Below are 20,084 nucleotides of genomic sequence, written 5' to 3' on the forward strand. Positions count from 1 at the left end.
GCACGCATTCCGCACCTCCCGGGCGACGGGGCCGCGGGGGTGACATGGCGGCCGTGGGGGAGCGGCGGTGAAGGTGAGCCACGGGCGGGGCCGGGCCGAGGGGACCTGGCAGCTGCTCCAGGCCAGCCCAGTCTCTCTGAGGGTCGCCTCCGGAGAAGCAGGGGTAGGGACAAGGAAAGGGATAAGGGCGGGGACGGGTGAGTGTCGGACCCTGTGGGGCAGGGTCCTGAGGGGGCGCGAGGCGGGCACGAGGAGGGCCCTTCCCGCCCTTTTCTGCCGCCCCTGAGGGCTGAGGGGGAGGCGGCGTCCGGCCGGGGCGTCAACCCAGCGCATTCTCCGGGCAGCGGTGTGGCGGGGGAGCGGAGCCCAGAGCATCCCTGAGGCACACAGGGATGGCGGGGGAGCAGAGCCCGTGACGGCGGAGCTCGGGAGGCTGTGTCCGTCATCCGCGGTCACTCTGCCACAGGGGTGGAGACCGGCTGGACTCGGCGGCGCTGAAGGAGCTGCGGGACGGAGTGCGGCCGGGGCGAGGGAGAAGGCAGGGAAAACTGCTTCCACTTGTCTTCGAGAGGGCCTCAAGCTGGCCATGCGTGACTTGTGAAAACGTAACTCATCCTGAAAGTAAGCAGAGGATGGGGAGGAGTGATCACTGCGAGCCTGTTTTTTGGAAGGGAGAACGAAACAGTTTTGGTTTTTTTTTTCCTGATGCATGAGTTCTATAAAGTGGAACAATTTCTTTGTGAAAGAAAGAAAATAGTCCTTAAAATGCATATTTATCTAGTTCTTGTAAAGATGCTCGGTTGGATCACAGAATCATGGAATGGTTTGGGTTGGAAGGGACCTTAAAGATTATCCAGTTCCACCCCCTGCTATGGGCAGGGGCACGTTCTGCCAGAGGGGTGGATCAAGTCCTGTCCAGCCTGGCCTTGAGCACTCCCAGGCATGGGGCAGCCACAGCTTCTCCATGAAACCTCTGCCAGGGCCTCCCCAACCTCACAGGGAAGAATTTCTTCCCAATATCCCATCTAACCCTGCCCTCTGTAAGTGGAAAGCCTCTCCCCCTTGTCCTGTCACTACACCCCCTTGGATAGATGGTGACACTTGGTGACACTGGTCTTTGCTGGATTTTTCCCTGTAGCGCAATGTCCCTGTTGTTTACTCGTTCCAACTCAATAGTTGCAGTGAAGAAGGATAAAAGACACATGGCTGAGGTAAATGCTTCTCCACTTAAACATTTTGTCACTGCAAAGAAGAAAATCAATGGTATCTTTGAACAGTTGGCTGCGTACATCAACGAGAGCTCCTTGTTCCTAGAAGGTAATTTGAGTTCTTGAGCTATGAGTGTGTAACAGTGCTCTACCTACGTGTGATTTCCCCCAAAACATGCACCAACCCCCTCAATCAGTTAAACAGCACTGCTAAATCTGTGTTTATTTATACATGCATGTCTGTTTATGCATTCATGTTTGTAAATTATTTTGTTGAATTTGGGTGGAGTTCAGGTTTACATTTTGAAGATGAGAAGTTCATGCATGTTAAGAAACAGAGCTAGTTAGGGAGCTATGCTTGGTGTTTATGTTTGGGAGATTTTTAATTAATTACACAACCCCAGTAGGTATTTTTTGCCTATAATCCTTTCAATATTTTTACCTGAGCACATCATTGCCACTGACACGTAACACACGCCAGTAATTGGCTTTAACAGCTTAAGGCACACACAGTTTTATCTCCAAGGGTGCTGGACTGTTTGCAGTGTTGGCTGTTCTGCTCAAGGCAGTCCCAAGAATGAACAGTTATGAGATACACAGAGGAGTCCAGTTGATAAATCCTATTGTAAAATTGCTTCAGGGTGTCATTTCCTATGTCAAGAACACCCATGTGAGCTGTGGGACACAGATAAAAGTTAAGTGAGAGGGGTTTCACCCAGGTCTGACCCAGATGGCTTCTGGCATTCAGAGACATGATCTGTTTTGATTTTAGAAACGCACAAGAATGCAGAGCTTGATCCTGTCACCACAGAAGAGCAGGTACTGGAAGTCAAAGGCTACCTGTCAAAAGTCAGTGGTATTAGTGAAGTGTTGGCAAGACGACATATGAAAGTTGCTTTTTTTGGGAGGTGAGTCACATGCCTGTGTTGCCTACGCTCCCTATTCAGTAAAGCATTTGAGTGTTGTGGCCAGTTAAAAATATTTATATAAACACTAGTGCTTTAGCTTTTGCTTGTAATGTCCGTGTCCCTGATACAGGTGCTCTTGCAAACTGGAAACAAGTACTGTATCACGTAATTCTTCAATTTGAAGAATTCTTTAAATAGGGAAATAGAAAAGTCTTTTTGCAGGTTGCATCTGGCACCTAAATTGTTAATGGCTCTGTTACAGCTTGGCTGTAGAGAACTTGCTTTTGTACTATTGAAATGAGCACACCTGGTTCTTGGAAGCCTGAAACCCTATCCTTAATCTGACTGCAGGACAAGCAATGGGAAGAGCACTGTGATAAATGCCATGCTGTGGGACAAAGTTCTTCCTTCAGGAATTGGACACACCACTAATTGCTTCTTGCGTGTAGAAGGGACAGATGGACATGAGGCTTTCCTGCTGACTGAAGGTTCAGAGGAAAAGAAGAGTGTTAAGGTACAATTTCCTTAAGCATAAGGTTAAGGATAAGAGCTCTTCAGAAATGTCAGAAAAGGAAAGAAAAAAAAGTCACAGTTAAGGATTTTAATAATTAAAGGAGTGGAGATGAAGAATGAGTCTTTGTTAGATGTAGGAAGTAAGGAATGAAGCAAGTTGCAGAATGGGGACTTGTTCTTTTTATGGAAGAGATGGTATATTGTATTTGTTAGTGATAGCAGGGAACAATGAATCAAGAAGTTCTGAGCTTTGTATAACTGATGGAATCACAGACTTCCAGGTAATTCCTCAGTAGCCTTTCCTGAAAAATCTCTCATAAACTCTCGCTAGCAGTTGCCTTTTTACTAGGACACTCAAGAAGGTTTTATGTGGAAAACCTTCCAGAGAGAAAATAATTTGAACTTGGGCTTTATCTCAAATTGTCTGTGAACAGCCCTCCTTTGAAGGGAGGATTAATTGTGTTAGTGGGTCTTGGCATACAGGAAATGTTATTTCCATCTTTTTGTAGACCGTAAACCAGCTGGCTCATGCCCTTCATCAGGATGAACATCTGAATGCTGGCAGCCTAGTCAGTGTAATGTGGCCCAATTCCAAATGTTCTCTCTTAAAGGACGACCTGGTGCTGATGGACAGGTGAGAAATAGCTTTCTTTCCTTTCCTGCTTATCACAGACTAATTACGGAAACATTTTCAAATATATATTTAACAAACTTCAAGGGAATTGACCCTGTAGTGACCAACGTCCCTTGCTTTAATTAACAGTGCCATTTTCTTGGTCATTGCTTCCTTTTAGTCTGTACTCTGTCACCTCAGGGCAGTGTAGCTCAGACATGGGAAATTAATGCTCTTAAAGGCTCTTATTAACTTCTTAAAGTTTGTTTTTGCTGTATTCACAGCACAGTAATATCTCATTTCTCTTTATTTCTAGTCCTGGCATTGATGTAACCACAGAGCTGGACAGCTGGATAGACAAATTCTGTCTTGATGCTGATGTATTTGTTCTGGTGGCAAATTCTGAATCAACATTGATGCAAACTGTATGTGCAAGTCCACTTGTTCAATGAATTTGGCTAAAGGTTAAAAATATTTGACCTAGTAATTTAAAGAGGTTTTGTTTCATTTTCCTTAGGAGAAGCAGTTCTTTCACAAGGTGAATGAACGTCTATCTCGACCCAATATATTTATTTTAAATAACCGTTGGGATGCATCTGCCTCTGAACCAGAATACATGGAAGAGGTTTGTGATGTGTTTAAACTATTTCTCTTTGCATGGATATTATGGAGTCTACAGGTTGGATTTTTATCACCTTAGTGTGGAGACTAGAGGGAACATATCAGGACGTGATCTTGAAATTTCTGAGCAGGAAATCAAGAGTCTCACATGGGCCTTTTGAAGTTAGATCACTTTAGAAAACCTCTGGAAAATTCCATAAAATAGCACATTTTTTTTTTCATGCTTTTTTTGGTAGCTTAGACCAGCAGAGGGCATTTGGGTGCCTGGTCTAACCTTTAAGAGATGGATAATGTGGATTTAACTGCATGTGTGGTTTATCATGGTTATCCTCAGGTGCGCCGGCAGCACATGGAGCGCTGTACTGGTTTCCTGGTGGATGAGCTGGGTGTGGTGGATCGAGCCCAGGCAGGGGATCGAATTTTCTTTGTGTCTGCAAAAGAAGTGCTGAATGCCAGGATTCAGAGGGCTCAAGGGATGCCAGAAGGAGGTGAGGAAAGCTAGCAGAAACTTTCCATTGACTTACAGAGATGAAAATAGAGAGTAACTTGTTTCAAAAAATGTATAAAATTGGGGTAGGCCAAATTATTAATAAAGCAATCACAACGGAAGGGGTGACTTAGTAGCACTTTTACATTGGCTTCAGTGTAAAGCAAAAGCATTTCCTGATACCCAACCTCTGATTGCTTTTTCAAAATTTAAGTGGTGATGTCCAATCTGATGTCCAACCTCTGATTGCTTTCTCAAAATTTAAGTGGTTGTTTTGTGCTTTCCTTCTCTCAGGTGGAGCATTGGCAGATGGATTTCAAGTAAGAATGCTTGAATTTCAAAGCTTCGAGAGAAGGTTTGAGGTGAGCATTAGGTGTGCCGACCTTTTGGTTAGATTTTACTCCTGAAAGACTGGCACTCGTGGGGACATATTTTGGAAATAGATTGTACAGGAAGGAGAAATTGTGTTAGTATGGTTCTGCCTGCTGCTAATCTTGGGCTGCCTTTTGTATACAGGAATGTATCTCACAGTCAGCAGTAAAAACAAAATTTGAGCAGCATACGGTGAGAGCGAAGCAGATTGCGGAAGATGTTCGTCTCATCATGGACTCCGTGCACGTTGCTGCCCAGGAACAGAGGTGAGAGCTGTGCTGGTGCTTGCATAGTTGACGTTTGTATTCTGGGAGAGATGTAAGGGAACCTGAGCATTTGAAATGCAAAGCAGAATACAGCGTGCTTGAGAGCAGGAAGGACATGTATTGGGGGTCTTGCTTCTAGTGAATTTTGGGAGTATTGAGAAAGGACCTTATTTTTGTCCTGTGCCATGACTGCGTAATGCGTTGCAGGTATTTACGTGTTTGGTTCCTGGACAGGACATCTGTCTTATTTCTGGAATTCAAATATATTTATAGATCAAAAATGCATTTATCTGGCATTTTGAAGGACAGGGTTTTTTTCACCAGAGTTTACTGTCTGGAAATGCGAGAGGAACGTCAGGATCGTCTGGGGTTTATTGACAAACAGCTGGAGCTCCTTACTCAAGACTACAAGCGGAAAATCAAACAAATCACTGAAGAGGTGGAGAGGCAGGTGAGGAGGAATGTCTGTGGAAAACTGGATTGTCTGAAACGGCTACCAGTATGGTGGGGAAAGTGTGCAGTGCTGACAAAGCTTTGAAGTACTAAAAATGTGGGAGTTACATATGGGAAGAGGAGAAAAGCTTTCAGAAGCTCTATTTTCTCTCCTGTGCTGTTTCTCTAGGTGTCAAATGCAATGGCAGAAGAAATCAGACGGCTCTCAGTGTTGGTAGATGAATACCAAGCAGATTTCCATCCATCTCAAGTAGTTCTTAAAGTGTACAAGAGTGTAAGTGATGTGCTTAGGCAATTTAAGAGACCTTTTTTAGCTCTGAGTAATTATGCCAGCACAGTGTTAGACATCTCAGTCTTCCAGCTAGGATATGAGCTAAAGCTTTAGTTTTTTAATTATCTCAGTAATAAATTGATACACATTATATCATATTATATAGATTGAACTGAACTTTTCCTGAACTAAGGCGTCTGTGTCAAATTTTTTTTATTTGCCTTTTCATCCCCTTCACTGAAAACTGGGGGGAAGTATGAAATTAATGTTAGAACACTGGGCAGACAGATTGTGTGCTCCTGTTTTGCGAGGGTCTCTTTAGCAAGCTCTAGCACCTTCAGCCTGCATCTTAGCTATGTTTATTCTAATTTTAATAACCCTTTTTTTTTGTTTGTCAGGAGCTGCATAAACACATCGAGGAGGGCCTGGGCCGTAACATGTCAGATCGTTGCTCCAGTGCTATCACAACTTCCCTGCAGACAATGCAGCAAGAAATGATAGGTCAGTTCCACAGGCAATATTGTCCTTTCTCTTCCCTTGAACTGCAATGCAAAATAACTACGTAGGTGTTCTGGGTTTCTCATTAATCCAGTGGCTGATGTGCAGCTGACACCATCTTAGTTTCCATCTTGATGAGTAATGCTGTTGTGCAGAGGACTAGTTCTGTGTCTGAACTTATGCAGTGATTTCCTAACAAACATGTACAGTCACAGTGTAATCTTCATGGCAGAGTGTAACTGTGGTGAAATTTGGGAGATTCTCACACCAAATCCTAATGAAATACGAATTACTTTTAACTAGGTGCCTGTCTGAATATGGGGCCATGGTGCCTAAAGAACTGGGTTTCAGATTTTGTTTTCCAAGGTCTTGCTAATCTGTAAACTTCACCAGCTACCTCTAAGGATTTTGGAGGGTCCATGGAAAGATTTCCTTCTGGGTCGGACTGAAGAACCAAGAATTGAATAATAATGGATGATGTATCTGTTACTTTGCAATATGCTTGGCTTATGAAATTTAACATACTAAGAAAACTGTCTGTAGAGGATGAAACAAGCCATAAGCACCCTGATTATAGAATACAAGACCAGTGAATTCTTGTGAACTCAACAGGCGTTTTTTGCATGTTTTTGTTTTTCTCTCTGTCTAGATGGTTTAAAACCCCTCCTCCCAGTCTCTGTGCGGGGCCAGATAGACATGTTAATTCCCCGGCAGTGCTTCATGCTCAGCTATGATCTGAACTGTGACAAGCTTTGTGCCGACTTCCAGGAGGACATAGAATTCCATTTCTCTCTTGGATGGACAATGCTGGTGAACAGATTTTTGGGACCAAAGAATGGTCGTCGGGCCTTGATGGGCTATAATGACCAGGTAGAGTACCTCATTGAGTGATTGGGGTAGATACTCATTATTTCAATGGCTGCTGAAGTTCCTTTGCTGGGAAGAGCAGTGATTCGCCTCCTTTTATTCTCTCCTTTGATTTTGTTTTGTCCCTGCTTTTCTAATTAGGTTCAGCGCCCTTTAACACCAGCAAATCCCAGTCTGCCTCCTCTGCCTCAGGGCTCTATGACCCAGGAAGAACTCATGGTGTCCATGGTGACTGGACTGGCCTCTTTAACTTCCCGAACTTCCATGGGGATCATCGTGGTTGGTGGTGTGGTATGTGTGCATTCTAGGTAGCATTTTTATAACTTAAGTTGGAGCACTGATGTCAAAAGCACTTGCACTGCCGAATCCTGTAGATATTTGCTATTGACAGATAGGGTTTTCCATTTCCTATTACCTATTTTCTGCTTTGATCTTCCATTTCAGTACAGTGAGCTGATTTTGCAATGCTCTGTGCACCATTGTTGAGCTTGAATATCAGTCTGAGATGACGATGGTGTAATTTGTTCATCCTTGTGCTTCTTTAGGTCTGGAAGGCTGTGGGTTGGAGACTGATTGCTCTCTCCTTTGGCCTCTACGGGCTGCTCTATGTGTACGAGCGCCTCACCTGGACCACCAAGGCGAAGGAGAGAGCGTTCAAGCGGCAATTCGTGGAGTACGCCGGGGAGAAACTGCAGCTCATCGTCAGCTACACGGGCTCCAACTGCAGCCACCAAGTCCAGCAGTGAGTTCCCTATGTTCAGCTAACACCTTCTGGGAATTCTGTTGTTTGGGGCTTTTTAGTGCTATTCCTTGTTAAAAATAAGGTAACTTCATGCTGAATTCCAGATTTTAAAAAATGTAATGACACATGTTTTAAAATAATATTACTTTTATTTTGAATATGTAGTGTTTGGGTGCTGTTAGGCATTAGTCTTAATATACTTCCATGTCTCAAATCAAAATGCTCTGACATATTTTTGTGCAGATTGGAAAGATGAGTGTCTGAGTCACGGTACCATCATCCCTATACATTTATAAAGGGATTTATTCCTTGAATGTGCTGCTTGATCTTACTTTCCGTCATACTCAATTCTTCTTGTTTCATAGAGAGCTTGCTGGAACGTTTGCTCATTTGTGTCAGCAAGTGGATGTCACACGGGAGAATCTTGAGCAAGAAATTTCTGCCATGAATAAAAAAATAGAAGTTTTGGATTCACTGCAGAGCAAAGCAAAACTGCTCAGGTGAGATCTGATTATTCCATACAGTTGTTTTTCATGTGATTGTCCCAGGATGTTCATATGAGCTGTAGCATAGAGTTCATTCTGTCTTTGTCATAGCACTTGATGTGCAAATGTTAGCATTTTTCCCTACCAAGTCATGTTCCCTTTCACTAGGTACTTTCCTGTGGACTGTTGACAGTCATTTAAAGCTTCTGTCTCACAAAGCACCTTTTTCTTCCTGTTTTTTATTTTTTTGGAATTAGAGTTCCTTCCCATTTATGAAAACATAACAGTCTTCCACTCCTACAAACTCCTTCAGGCCCTTATAAAATTATGCAAAAGGTCTTGCCTTCCTTCACCTTTGTACCCAGTTGTCTGCTGCTTTCTTTACCCTGCAGAGGATGTTGGGAAGACTTTTTCAAACATTCTTTACCTACACAGTAAGACCAATGTGAAATTGTGTCCAAAATCTCTGTTTAAACCTCAAAGCTGAGGGACTGACAGCAGGCAAGCATTCTTGGCCTGCAAAGGAATGGCAGCAGCCTTTTGGAATGAACCTCTGGCACTCCATGCCTTGCTGTATACTCATTTTTGTTGCACTTCTTTCTGACTGGCTTTAGAAGAGCTTTTTCATTCACCTAACAAAACTTTCTGTCCTTGCAGGAACAAAGCAGGTTGGCTTGACAGCGAGCTCAACATGTTCACACATCAGTATCTGCAGCAAAGCAGATAGTGTGAGAAAGAGAGAAAAACAAGTTTCCCTTCAGTGCTCTCTTAATTACTGCAGAGAACATGGTGGGTGATGGAATTCCCTAAAGGGAATGAGCAAGAGCATATTGCTGTGTTTCCAGTTGCTGTGTGAACAGTAGGATTCTGCTTCCTTGTTCTGTGTCCCACCTCTAAACACTACCTGTTAATAACTCTTCTTTTTCCTTGTGAGACCAGGTTACTTCAGGAGGAGTGTGTGCTTTATACATTTACAGGGGGCTTTTACTGTACTTCATTTTGCTTTAAACAAATTTAAAGCAATCAAGCGAATGTTTATCAGGCTATAAGTTATCCTGACACATCTTTATGGAGTAATTTGTTTTACTTCATAAAGACAACTTTTGACTTCCAAGCCCCAGGTTGACGTATGTGTGACAAGCAGCTGGTTGACTAAACACAGATCCCACACACACAGACATGATGGTGGTTTCACAAAGCATTTATAGCCCACACAGGCTTGTCTCTGAGGTTAACATTCCGTTATTCTAGAACATAGCAGAAAATCACAGTGTCCCTGCATAGAAAGGTTTATTGCTCTCAGGATGCTTAAACCTGTGAACAAAACCCAGTTCTCCTCTGGAGCAAGAGGGATTAAGATTCTGCTTTGGTAAGCTTAGTGAATTTGGAGTTAGTTTCTTCCTCTTAAGAGCTCTTTAATAACACAGTCTGGCCCATATCCTGTTGTGGACAAATAGTTTGCAAAGACAGAACTAGTTCCTGTGAGGAGATAGCACTGATAATTTGACAGCTCGTTGAAGAAGAAAACTAGGAAAGAGAAGCCAGTTGACATAATGTAAAGCACTGCATTATGAGCTCAGTTGATGAATGTGGGTTTTTTTTGGAAAAGCACAGCTGTCTTTCTGGAAACAGGCCTGTGGAATTCCATTACCACTATGTGGCCACAAGAACAGCATGTGGATTACACACTGTAAGAGATGTTGCTTCATGTAGAGTTCCCACATGATGTTACAGTCAGGGCAGCAATAGGATTTGGTATGTTTCTCTTCTGTTAAAAGTGTCAGAACATGCTGGCAAGTACAGCTCCTCTGGGGTGGGGGGAGTTGTGGCTCTTGTAGTTCATGCCAGGGCAAAAATAGCTTAAAGCATCTTAGTTTTTTAAATATATTCTTTATTTGCAAATACATGAAATTAATTGTTGAGTTTTGCCCTGATGCACTTGGAATATAATATTTGGGAATTCTAAGGACTTGAGTCTCTTCTGGTTGGAATTGACAGAGAAGAAGTTCTGGTTGATTTTAGGAGCCTTAAGTTCCTCTCTTGCAAGCTTCTTTTCCTCCTTGTGGGTCAGTATTTTGCCATGTGTTGGTTATAATCTTTCTGTTGCCAACAAAATATCTGAGGAATCCAGAATCAGATCCTGTGGTTCTGAGGTTAGTGACAACCTATACCTCTTCAGCATCACACACACAGAGTCTGTCCTTGAGCAGGTCCCAGCTGAATTCAGAACTACTGAGCAGGGGGGTGTTTTTCATATTGGCAAAGAGACTTTTCCCTTGAAAATGGCTTTAGCATTTCTCATTCATGCTCAGGTGTGAATATATGTGCCTGTCATAAGTCCCATGTTTTTCATATCATGGAACTTCCAGAAAGAAGCTACCTGATACTTGAGGGAGTAAAAATAGTGAAATGTCAGTAAGTACTTCTTAAGTAAGGCTGTTCTGAGATTTGCAGCAAGACTTGAGGACTCTTGTGTAGGAGCTGGCAGTGAGGCATCCCTAGAATGCAGAAGGGAAGCAAACCTTTCCCTTCCAGTAGAAAGCTTTAACTCCAACTCAGACTGAAAAGCTCTTTCTGTCAGAAGGTTTTTTGACCTTAACTGGGTTCCTCAGGCATCCACCAGGATGAGAATATAGATTTGATCAAATCTGAGAATGAGCAAGAAAGAAATTTGAGTCCTTGCTTTTGGAAGTGTGTACTCTGAGCTTGTGGTGAAGTATATTGGAGTAAGTGGAATCGTCTTGTCTTACTCTCTTGCAGGTCTTGGTTGAATAAATTTGAATCTTTACTCTCTCAAGCTGTCACACACACAGCTATAATAAGCTATGTTCTGTTCTATTGAGTTAAAATATTAAGCATGTCCCTAATACACAAGGATATGGTCAATTCCAGGTCAGGACAGAGGATGATGTTCTACTGCTTAGCAGCTCATGACTACTTGCTTTTGACGTGGTAGTGTTATTTCTTCAGCAGGCCTTCAGGGGAAATCTGATAAATGAGCTGATCTTTAAGCCAGTGTCTTATCTGTGAAGGGAAAAGAGATTGAATCTTAGAACCCAGTGTCTTGCTGCTGTGTGTGTGTGTGTGATGCTGCTCAGGCCCGGGTGCTGTTGGCATTCTCACTGCAGAACTCACTAACCTACAGAACGGGGGAAAGAACCACTTGAACTTCTTCAGAAGCAAAGCTGCTAACATGTATGGGTGTAACCCTTGTCCTGGAAGCCCAAGTGATCGAGAATCAAACTTTTAACAGACAGTCCTATAAGCTGGATTCCTCTGAAACAATTTACAGCTGTACTTCTTTAATTGAGAGTGGTGGAGGAATGAACACTATCATGAGTTTGTTCTCTTCTGATTTTCATAAAGAATGCTAAACTATTCCTTAAAACAGGTAATTCCAGAAACAGTCTTCCCCAAACTCCCATTAAAGAAGGTCAGCTAAATGCACTTTTATCTTATTGCTGCTACTTACTTTTCCTCTTGCATTATGTTGATGGAGCTCTTTGAAATACTCTTACCAGTGAGTTTTCTCTCTGCTGTATTTAAGGTGATAAATTTGCATGAGTTAGTCCTGTAACAGTGCTGTAAACAATGGAAACCAAAATAAAAATGAATTGGAAAAACATTTCTTCTGATGTGTCTTGCATGTTGTGATACAGTCTTCCAGTGTAATCATATCAGCTTACATCAGTACGTATAGCTTTGTTGCTTTGTGTTACTGAATTGTATGTTTGACACTAGTGACCTTTTTCTGTATTCTTACTTTGAAAATTAACAAGGAGACCAATGGTACTGAATTGCGTGATAGAAAGTTTTAGTTGCACTAAAATTGTCAGTATTGAATCAATGATTTCTTGAGAATATTGTAGGAAATAATAGTGAGCAGCTACTGAGTTGGTGGCCTGAAACTCTGGTGGATCAGTGTCCTCAGCTGGTAAGTTACATCGGGCGAGTTAGAGAAATTAGAGAAGTCAAATTTCCCGTGACGAGTTTTCAAAACAACTCCTTTGGGCTGTGGGGTTGCTTGGGGTACGAGTCCCTTCCGCCGCGGAGCGCTGGGGGCAGGGTCGTGCCGGGGCTCCGTCCCGAGCGCCCAGCCCGCCCCCCGCAGCCCGCGGCCGGGCCCCGCGCATGCCGGGAGCTGCGGGGCGGGACCGGCCGCTCGAACGGCCGCGCCGGGGCCGCCCGGGGGAATCCCGGCGGCGGCTGGAGCTGGGCGGGCATCCCCCGACTCCCGGAGCTGGGCTGGCATCCCCGCAGCGGCGGGGGCGGCGCAGGTGGGCCGGGAAACGCGGGGCCGGCGCGGGGACTCTGAACGCCGCAGCCGCGGGGCCGCAGGGCCTGGCGGGACTCGCGGGTTCCCGGCGCTGCGAGAGAGGGAGGGAGGGAAGGAGAGAAGGGTTCGCGTTCTCTGCCGGCTGCCAGACCGGCCTCTTGCATAGCAAAGGGGAATTTTACAATGCTCGGGCTCTCTCGCTCGTGGCCATCTGTGCAGGAGCAGCGCGGAGTGTTAAACAACCTCCTCGCAGGGAGGAGAGTCCTCAGCTCCCGACACAACCGTTGTTTACTTGTAACTGCGGGAGGCGAAGCTCCTTTGCAGAAAGATTTCAAATTACAGCAGTTTCATAAACCTGAGCCCCCGGGGTTGGACATGAAGGATTTGTAGATTATGCCAAGAGTGGACCTCATCTGGTAAAACCCTTCCAGAAAGTCCCTTGACTGATGTTATTTTCCGAGTATTTGCCTTCTGGTCAGCAATGATGAGTGGATGCTCATCAAATCTATTAACTTTGTCCTGTGAAAGCTGTCAGAAATTTGTTTTTTTTCAAATTGTCTCAAATTTAGTGCCTCAACACTGATATTTCTATTTATGCTTTGTAGTGCATCTCTCCCTTATTTTTGGTAACAAAGACATGCTGTCGTTTGTTGATTGTTAGCGCTGCTCTTGATTCCTCCCGCTGCTGTTGTTATCACATGTGCATTTGATTCCTCGTGTCCAGTTGCCAAGGTAGCAGACACAAAAACAAATTAGATGAGCTTTACAGAAGGTTTTGGGGATCCTTTAGAATAAAAGGTCCCAGAGAAGCACAGAGTCTTCTTGAGAACATAATTTATCGTCTAGTCAAAAGCAGTGTGGGAGTTTGGGTTTAGGGTTTGCAGCTGTTTTATTTAAAAATCCATTTTCTGCAAATTTAGAGGAGCTTGTGATATTGTAAAGATGTTGAACAGTGTGACAGCCTTTCAGTCAAACTAGGTTTTATTTATTTATTTGTTTATTAACTCCTTTTCACCTCCCTCTTCTAATAAAAGGGCATCCCTTTGTGGGATTTAATTTAATTAATTTGTGGGGTTGGAATTGCCTGAAGTGTAGTTGTGAGTCATAGTGGAGCCTTTTGGAGCCTTCCTGCCCAGGGAACATGGAAGACAGCTTTGACTGTATTTCTTTTGGATGTGGCAGATATATTCACATTAATTAGTTATATTTTGAACTTATGAGCATCCTGGTGTTATCACAATATAAATTTCAATGCTTCAAAAGAACATTACAGGAGAATTGCATAAGTATGTCCTAAATAACAGCTTCTAAAACAAATGTCTCTTATTTAGCTTTTTGATGTGAATTTTTCATGTTTACTGTTTCCTCTGTCAGAGTTTCTTTTCTCCGTTAAGTCAGCTCCCAGTTTCTGAGTGCAAAATATTTGGCAGTATATCCAAGGGGAGAGAAGCATTGGTGGTGCTGGTTCTGAGCATAAGGAGTTTTGAGACTGGCTGATTTCTCAGGAGCAAGAATCAACATTTCAACAGCTGTAAGTATTTTTTAGGAAAAGTCCCCTGAAAGTGTGTCTGCTTCTTTACTTAATGTAGTGAATTTATGTAGTTCACTCTTCTTCTGGCTTTACATTAAAATTTTTTTGTAGGATGGACTTAGAGCTCCTGAAGAGGCTGCGCCAGGCCAGCCAGGACCTTCTGCAAAGGCTGAGAATGAAGCAGGAGGAGATCAGAAAGGGACTTCCCAGCAAGCAGCTCCTTCCAGCATCTCTTCATGGCAGCACAGCTGCTGAGAGATGGATCCCCTTGCCCAGGAGAGTGGTATGTGTGGGGTATGTGCTAGAAATTCAGGGAAGCAAATGAGCCTCTATGACAGACAGCAGCTCTGCCTGTGGTGTGGTGTGGTCAAGGAGACATATGGACATGAAAGAGCTCTTAGAAAGTGGAATATGGAGTCTGTTAGAAAAGGAGCTGTCCTTTGGTTATTGTTTACTCTGTGGTCTCAATCTGTTCTCCTGGCAAAGGGTTTGGAGTTCAGTTCCTGCCTAAGAAGAAAGGCAAGTTTCTTCTAAGATAGGAATGAGCATTGTGGAACGAAGTCCTTTTGTTTCTTCTAAGCACAAGGGCTGAAAGTTCAATGGTTCCTCAAATTGGGAAAAGCTGCATTTAGCTGGAAGTGGATATCTTTCTTACACTCTCCAGAACATAAGGATTTTTCTTTTTCCACCTTTAAAGGAATTTAAAGGAGTGAACAGGCTAGAATGAGAAGTTGATTTAGTGAGTGAAATGTTCTTACAAAAGGTATTTGTAGTCTTGACTGATGATGTGTGTTAAGAGGGTCTGTCCTTACAGAAGGAAAATCCAGTCCATGCAGTAAAACCTACAGCTGACCCTGGTGAAATGGTGTCTGTGGAACCCAGAGCTGGCCCAGCCCTCAGTTCATCTCTTCAACACAGCAGCAGTGCCACAGGGGTACAGCAACAACAAGGGAAGACACAGGAAGGAGCAGATTTCCATTCCAGCTTTCCTGGGAAAGAGAAGAATGTTATGCCAGCGTCTGCAGTCATTACGTGTGGCAGAGAAATCTCCAGAGTGGATGGGGATGGTGGTGCTCAAGGAAGTCCAGAGAAAGAATCCTTCTCCCTGGGACATGGAGAGAACAGAAAACAGTCTGCTCTGCTGCGTGGTTTCCATGAGAAAAGTCATCCGGGGCCATCACTGAGCAGAGTGCAAAATAAAGAGACCAGTGAGCAGCATGTGGTCATCAGAGAGCCCCAGATCCCTAAATCAGTCTTGCTGATGTCTCAGTCCAAAGACTTGAAGGTAAACATTAAACCAATGCTTTTCTTATTTTCCTAAGTCTCCAGAATGACGAGGAGGAAGGGCCAGGAGAACCTTACCTCCCCTGTTCCCACTGTGTAATTGGAAGTTGGGGTCAGAACTGTTCCCAGCTATAGCAGCCAGGGGATGTTGGCAGTTTGTTCAGGCCCTACTTTCTTTAGCCAGTGAACTGAAAGACCAGAAATCCGTAACACTTCACTGTGAAGTGTTGTCTGTCTTTTGCATATGTCATCCCCATGCTGAGGGAGAACAGGCAGGTGCAGTGCTGCTGGTTTTGTCTCCTTAGGCATGAAGGGCAGGCCCTGGCTGTGATCATCCTCCAAGGCAGCACAGGTTGCCTCATCTTTGGCAATGTGTGATGCAGCTCAGAATTTTGTTTAAAGCTCTGAAAAATCCTGCCTTACTTGGGCAAGTCCCTGCCTCCTCTTTCTGTTTTATTTATTGACAAGACAAAGCTGGTGAGCAAATTACTGGTAGAGACATAGATGGAATCCAGTCTCAAACTAAGCCACAGCTGTCCCATCTGAACAGCTTCCAGTTGTCTCCTCAGCTGTACCTTTGAATGTCCTCTCAGATGATTAGGAAGTCTTTATGAATTGTTTTCTTTCAGAAGGAAGCTCGTCATGTGACTTTTCAGCTTGACCCTGAAGAAGATGCCATACCTGCCAGCAGCTGGTCTGCCTGTCCTTTCCTGGGCTATGACTGGTTTGCAGGTGAATCCTAGCTCTGAAGCAAAGCTCTCAGTGTGATGTGGTGATATGTAGAGTTAAAACACAGTTTATGATCCCTTTGAGGTGTGGTGGAACTGCTGTCCTAGGGCCAACGGAGCAGGCCCCAGCAAAGGGGCTGCAGCTTTGTCTGAGGCCCCTCTCCAGACTAGAGGTGACCTGTGCTTACCTGGAGTGGTGAAGTGGCAGTGGTTTGGGAATTCAGGCAGCAAATGGAAAAGCCTAGTGAGGTCAGAAGGGATACCAAATACCTGGAATGAATGAATGCAATAAGGGACCCAAACCACACAGTAAATCTCTGGCTTGACATGATGTTCTGCCCTTCTCATTATCATTTTGTTTTGACTGTATCTTGTGAGGCTTGCTTTGGTATTTTCCCAAATTTTGTAAATCATTGAAGTTTTCTCTTTCCTTGGTGTTCTCAGGGCTTCTTGATACAAAGTCTTCAGTAACAGAAAAATCAGAGCAATACTTCACTGAGCTGCACAAGTTCCGACAGTCCAACAGAGAGACCTGTATTCATCAGCAGCACATGGAGTAAGTGGGAATGGAGAAGGGCTGAAGCAGCAATGTTCAATCCCTTAGTAATCCCTGTAGTAATGATAAGCATAGTCTGATTGGAGCATGGCTTTGAGGGTCTTTATTTACCTTTCAGTTATGTGTGCTTGGAAAAGGCAGTGCTGTTGAGAGGGTCAGCTCCTGTGTCACTAACTGATTTTCTTCTGTGTTTCTTTAGGCCCAAGGCTCTGGATTGCACAGGTCCTGAACAAGAAGTGGATTTGTTAACTGATTCTCACAAGTGTAAGATCATATTTCTTCCTAATGCAATTTCTGTGAATAAACAACTAAGCAGTCTTTACCTGTCATTCTGAGAGAGCACCACGTCATGCAAGACCAGCAAGACTGTGTTATTTTCAGCTGCTGCTTTTCAACCAGATTCAGCTTTCTACTCCAAAGATACTTGAGTCTTCTAGGGATCCACTCTCAGTGTCATTTTAATTTGTCAGGGTTTCTTGTAATTGGCTAATGTTCTGGTTCTCAATTGAAGAGATTAAAGTTTTGGTTTTGCTTTTTAGGAACTTACTTAGGGACAGGAAATGTGTAAGATATTTCAGGAAAAGCAGCTCTTTTTATAGAATGCAGATGTGGCAGTGTGCTAGAACACAGCTTTTTTGGTTGGGTTCAGGCACCTTGTGACAAACAAGAACTACAATGAAGGTTTGTTGCTCCCTGCAGGTGTTTACCGTTACAGATTAAACCAGCGCCTCTTTACCGTCCCTGTGGATTCAGAATCTGCCTGCCCTGTGTGTAAGATCCCACGTGCCCACCAGCCCCCAGGGACACTGGAGGAGCCAACCTGTGTCAGGTAAATAAGAATTACTGCTTTGTAATGTGCACAACTCAAGGAAACAATAGAGAAGAAAATCTGATCAGGTGAAAGAGAAAAGAGCATCCCAATGGTTCTGTAGAAGGTTGCTGTTTTCAAGGCAGAGATCTCTTGCTTAAAAACTCCTTACCAATCTTTTCTATAAGCACGAACAGTTTTGAAATCAATGAGAAATGCAGGTTTTGTCTGAAATTGGTCCAGAATCTGAATGTACATGTAAAGTGTCTACTGCCCTAACCCAAAATGGTTCACTTGGTTCACTTTGGGGTTAGAGCCATGGATTCTGAGTGGGAAGGCATGCAGATCCCCTGTGCCTTGGCAGAGGTGTGGGCAGTTACTTCCCTTGTGTGGTTCCAGGGTCAGCATTCCCAGGTCTGCCCTTCTGCCAGCCTACAAGTACAAAGCCCATCGCAGGAGGAGCTTGGAGCCGGCAGATGACCTCGCGCTGCCTTCGGTAAGCTGCTGTCTTCCTGTTGATGGCACGACCCCAGCTGGTCCTTGCTTTATAGCAAGAAGGAAAGAGAATCTGGCAGAGTTTCCACTAAAATTTTTGATATCCATCTGTAAGATAGCCAGAACGTCCTTTGGTATGTTCTGAGTTCATGCCTTTGTGTGAGTGAGAAAAGATGTATGACCTATTTCCAATGCTTTCCACTGCACAAAAGAAAATGCCATGTGGAGATCTGGCTGACTTGTTTCAGGCGTTGGCCTCTCAACACGATGAACCATAGCTAAGAGTACCTGTGTTTGTTTCCACAGATGTTAAGGAGTCTGAAAGGCAAGTGTCTATAAAGCATTCACAAAATCAGTAGTGGCAAGGGTGGATTTAAAGCTGCTGTTGTATCGCTGGTCCTGTATTCCAGCCAGTAGTCAATGCTGCAGGCAGTATTGTAAATTTAATCAAGCCCAGGCCTGGAGATTTCCAGGGAAGAGGTGGGAGGGAGCTTAGTTTTGTGGTTTAGGGAACTGGATGAGTCAGTTGAGACAGGTTCAGAGGGGTCAGGTGCTTGAGTTCACAAAGTGGGAGATCAGTTTAGAAAGGTGGAAGAGGGGACAGCTGTTTAGTTCTCCTTTATTTGAGATTTCATTTATTTCCTGTTAGTCATATAAAACTCCTCAAAAAATAATGTATTAATTACTCAAACCTCCCTGTGCAGCCGTTACTTCTAAACAATAACAGGCCACAATAGATAAAAAAGGGAAAAGCATTCCCATCTTTTCACAGCATTGCCTGGCTGGCTGGGAAAACCTGGTTCCTTCCAGCAGCACCCTGCTGAGCAGTTTGGATCTGCGAGCCTCACTGGAAGAGAAGCCTTCTCCCTGTCCTCACCTGGTAAGCACAGCTTCACGAGTTCCAGGAGATGCTGGGGATTGCACAAATGGAAATTGCAGCCCCATCTCTAAAGGTTGTGATTATTGAGGCCTGAGCAAACAAAAATACCTGGAAGAGTATCTCCTTATCACTGCTGGGAAATGTTTTCCTTCTGCCGACTGGTGTGCACAGAGACAAAAATGCAAATGGAGCTGAGTAACAGGCAAAAGCCTGTTCAGCTCACCAGTCTTCATCAAAATGGGAAAAGTCACTTTGGCATTCTTTGATTAACATCCTCTTTATTTGGATTCCAGGACTCAGTGTCCAGAGTGTCAGGAGAAGCCAGAACTGACAAGTTTCTACACCTGCCTCACTTGGCACACCTGAGGTTTAGCAGAGCAAACCGGGACACCAGACAGCAGCTCTCAGTTCAGACCCCACTCCCTCAACACTCTGGATCATGACTTGTTTGTCCTGGGGAAGGGATGGGCACAGCACGTGGAAACAACTGAGAAACAAAGCAGTTTGGATAAAAATAAACCTTTGGACACATTTTCCCCAGTTTCTGTAGTCATGGGCGTATGTGAGCAGCCAATATACAGATCTGAGTTTGTACAGTCACGGTGTTCACTTTGCATTTTTTGCCTTTTACAGCTACTTCTGAGCAGCTGCATGAACTGTCCCAGCTAGGGCTGGATAAAGTCTTGTGTGCAGGATCATTAGTGCATCTGCCACCTCAACTGAGTAACCAGCAGTGTAGCATTAACTCTGAATGCCAGGGTAAGGAATTGGCCTGTGAAGGGCCTGGCTCAGTGGAGTGACACAAATATGTTTATTTCCAAATATTTACACACAATTTTCTATTGTGTTAAATTTGAGTTCCTCAATGATTTGTAAAAATTTTAAAAATCCAGTTTATTCTCAGTGCAATGTGTGTAGCTACAGAATGTAGTACATCAGAGTAACTTTGAATGTGAAAAACAAGTTAAAGTAAAATGAATTTTATTCATCAGTGAGCTAGATAATGCCTTAAATGGTTACATATTTTGCTTACCTCTACTTTTCCAAGTTTTCTGGAGATAAACCAAAAAAGCATTTTAGAATTTTTAAATTGTACTAAAACAAACTACTTCACATAGTGTGATTTGTCTGAACTTTATAGACCAGCCTGACTTTCTGTGTCTGAAAACAACAAAACTGATGTTTTATTTTGCTTTGAATTTTCTGAAACAGAAGTTCCTGC

General features: G+C 43.7%; 2 protein-coding genes across 5 annotated transcripts; both read left to right on the forward strand.

The window, feature by feature from the left end:
• The first annotated feature begins 36 nt into the window (after positions 1 to 36).
• Positions 37 to 11,929, forward strand: MFN2 (mitofusin 2). The gene is made up of 19 exons (XM_053997537.1): positions 37 to 73; positions 467 to 621; positions 1,139 to 1,317; positions 1,981 to 2,116; positions 2,468 to 2,630; positions 3,139 to 3,263; positions 3,559 to 3,667; positions 3,760 to 3,867; positions 4,198 to 4,351; positions 4,645 to 4,712; positions 4,867 to 4,988; positions 5,313 to 5,439; positions 5,611 to 5,715; positions 6,111 to 6,213; positions 6,860 to 7,080; positions 7,219 to 7,368; positions 7,623 to 7,819; positions 8,185 to 8,319; positions 8,962 to 11,929. Exons 3-19 carry the CDS (start codon positions 1,143 to 1,145, stop codon positions 9,029 to 9,031), a joined length of 2,268 nt encoding a protein of 755 aa, XP_053853512.1. The 5' UTR covers positions 37 to 73; positions 467 to 621; positions 1,139 to 1,142; the 3' UTR covers positions 9,032 to 11,929.
• Positions 11,930 to 12,435: 506 nt separating this feature from the next.
• MIIP (migration and invasion inhibitory protein) lies at positions 12,436 to 19,402 on the forward strand. Of its 4 annotated transcripts, none has more exons than XM_053997836.1 (11): positions 12,436 to 12,581; positions 13,955 to 14,111; positions 14,223 to 14,394; positions 14,926 to 15,396; positions 16,025 to 16,127; positions 16,568 to 16,679; positions 16,879 to 16,943; positions 17,379 to 17,508; positions 17,887 to 17,983; positions 18,755 to 18,862; positions 19,156 to 19,402. In XM_053997836.1, exons 3-11 carry the CDS (start codon positions 14,224 to 14,226, stop codon positions 19,303 to 19,305), a joined length of 1,407 nt encoding a protein of 468 aa, XP_053853811.1. In that variant the 5' UTR covers positions 12,436 to 12,581; positions 13,955 to 14,111; position 14,223; the 3' UTR covers positions 19,306 to 19,402. The 4 variants fall into 4 exon arrangements, with proteins under 4 accessions (XP_053853811.1, XP_053853813.1, XP_053853812.1 ...); XM_053997838.1 differs by having other exon boundaries at positions 13,975 to 14,111; XM_053997837.1 differs by having other exon boundaries at positions 13,979 to 14,111.
• Positions 19,403 to 20,084: the final 682 nt, after the last annotated feature.

Source organism: Vidua macroura, chromosome 23 (assembly GCF_024509145.1).
Source record: "Vidua macroura isolate BioBank_ID:100142 chromosome 23, ASM2450914v1, whole genome shotgun sequence".
NCBI lineage: Eukaryota > Metazoa > Chordata > Aves > Passeriformes > Viduidae > Vidua > Vidua macroura.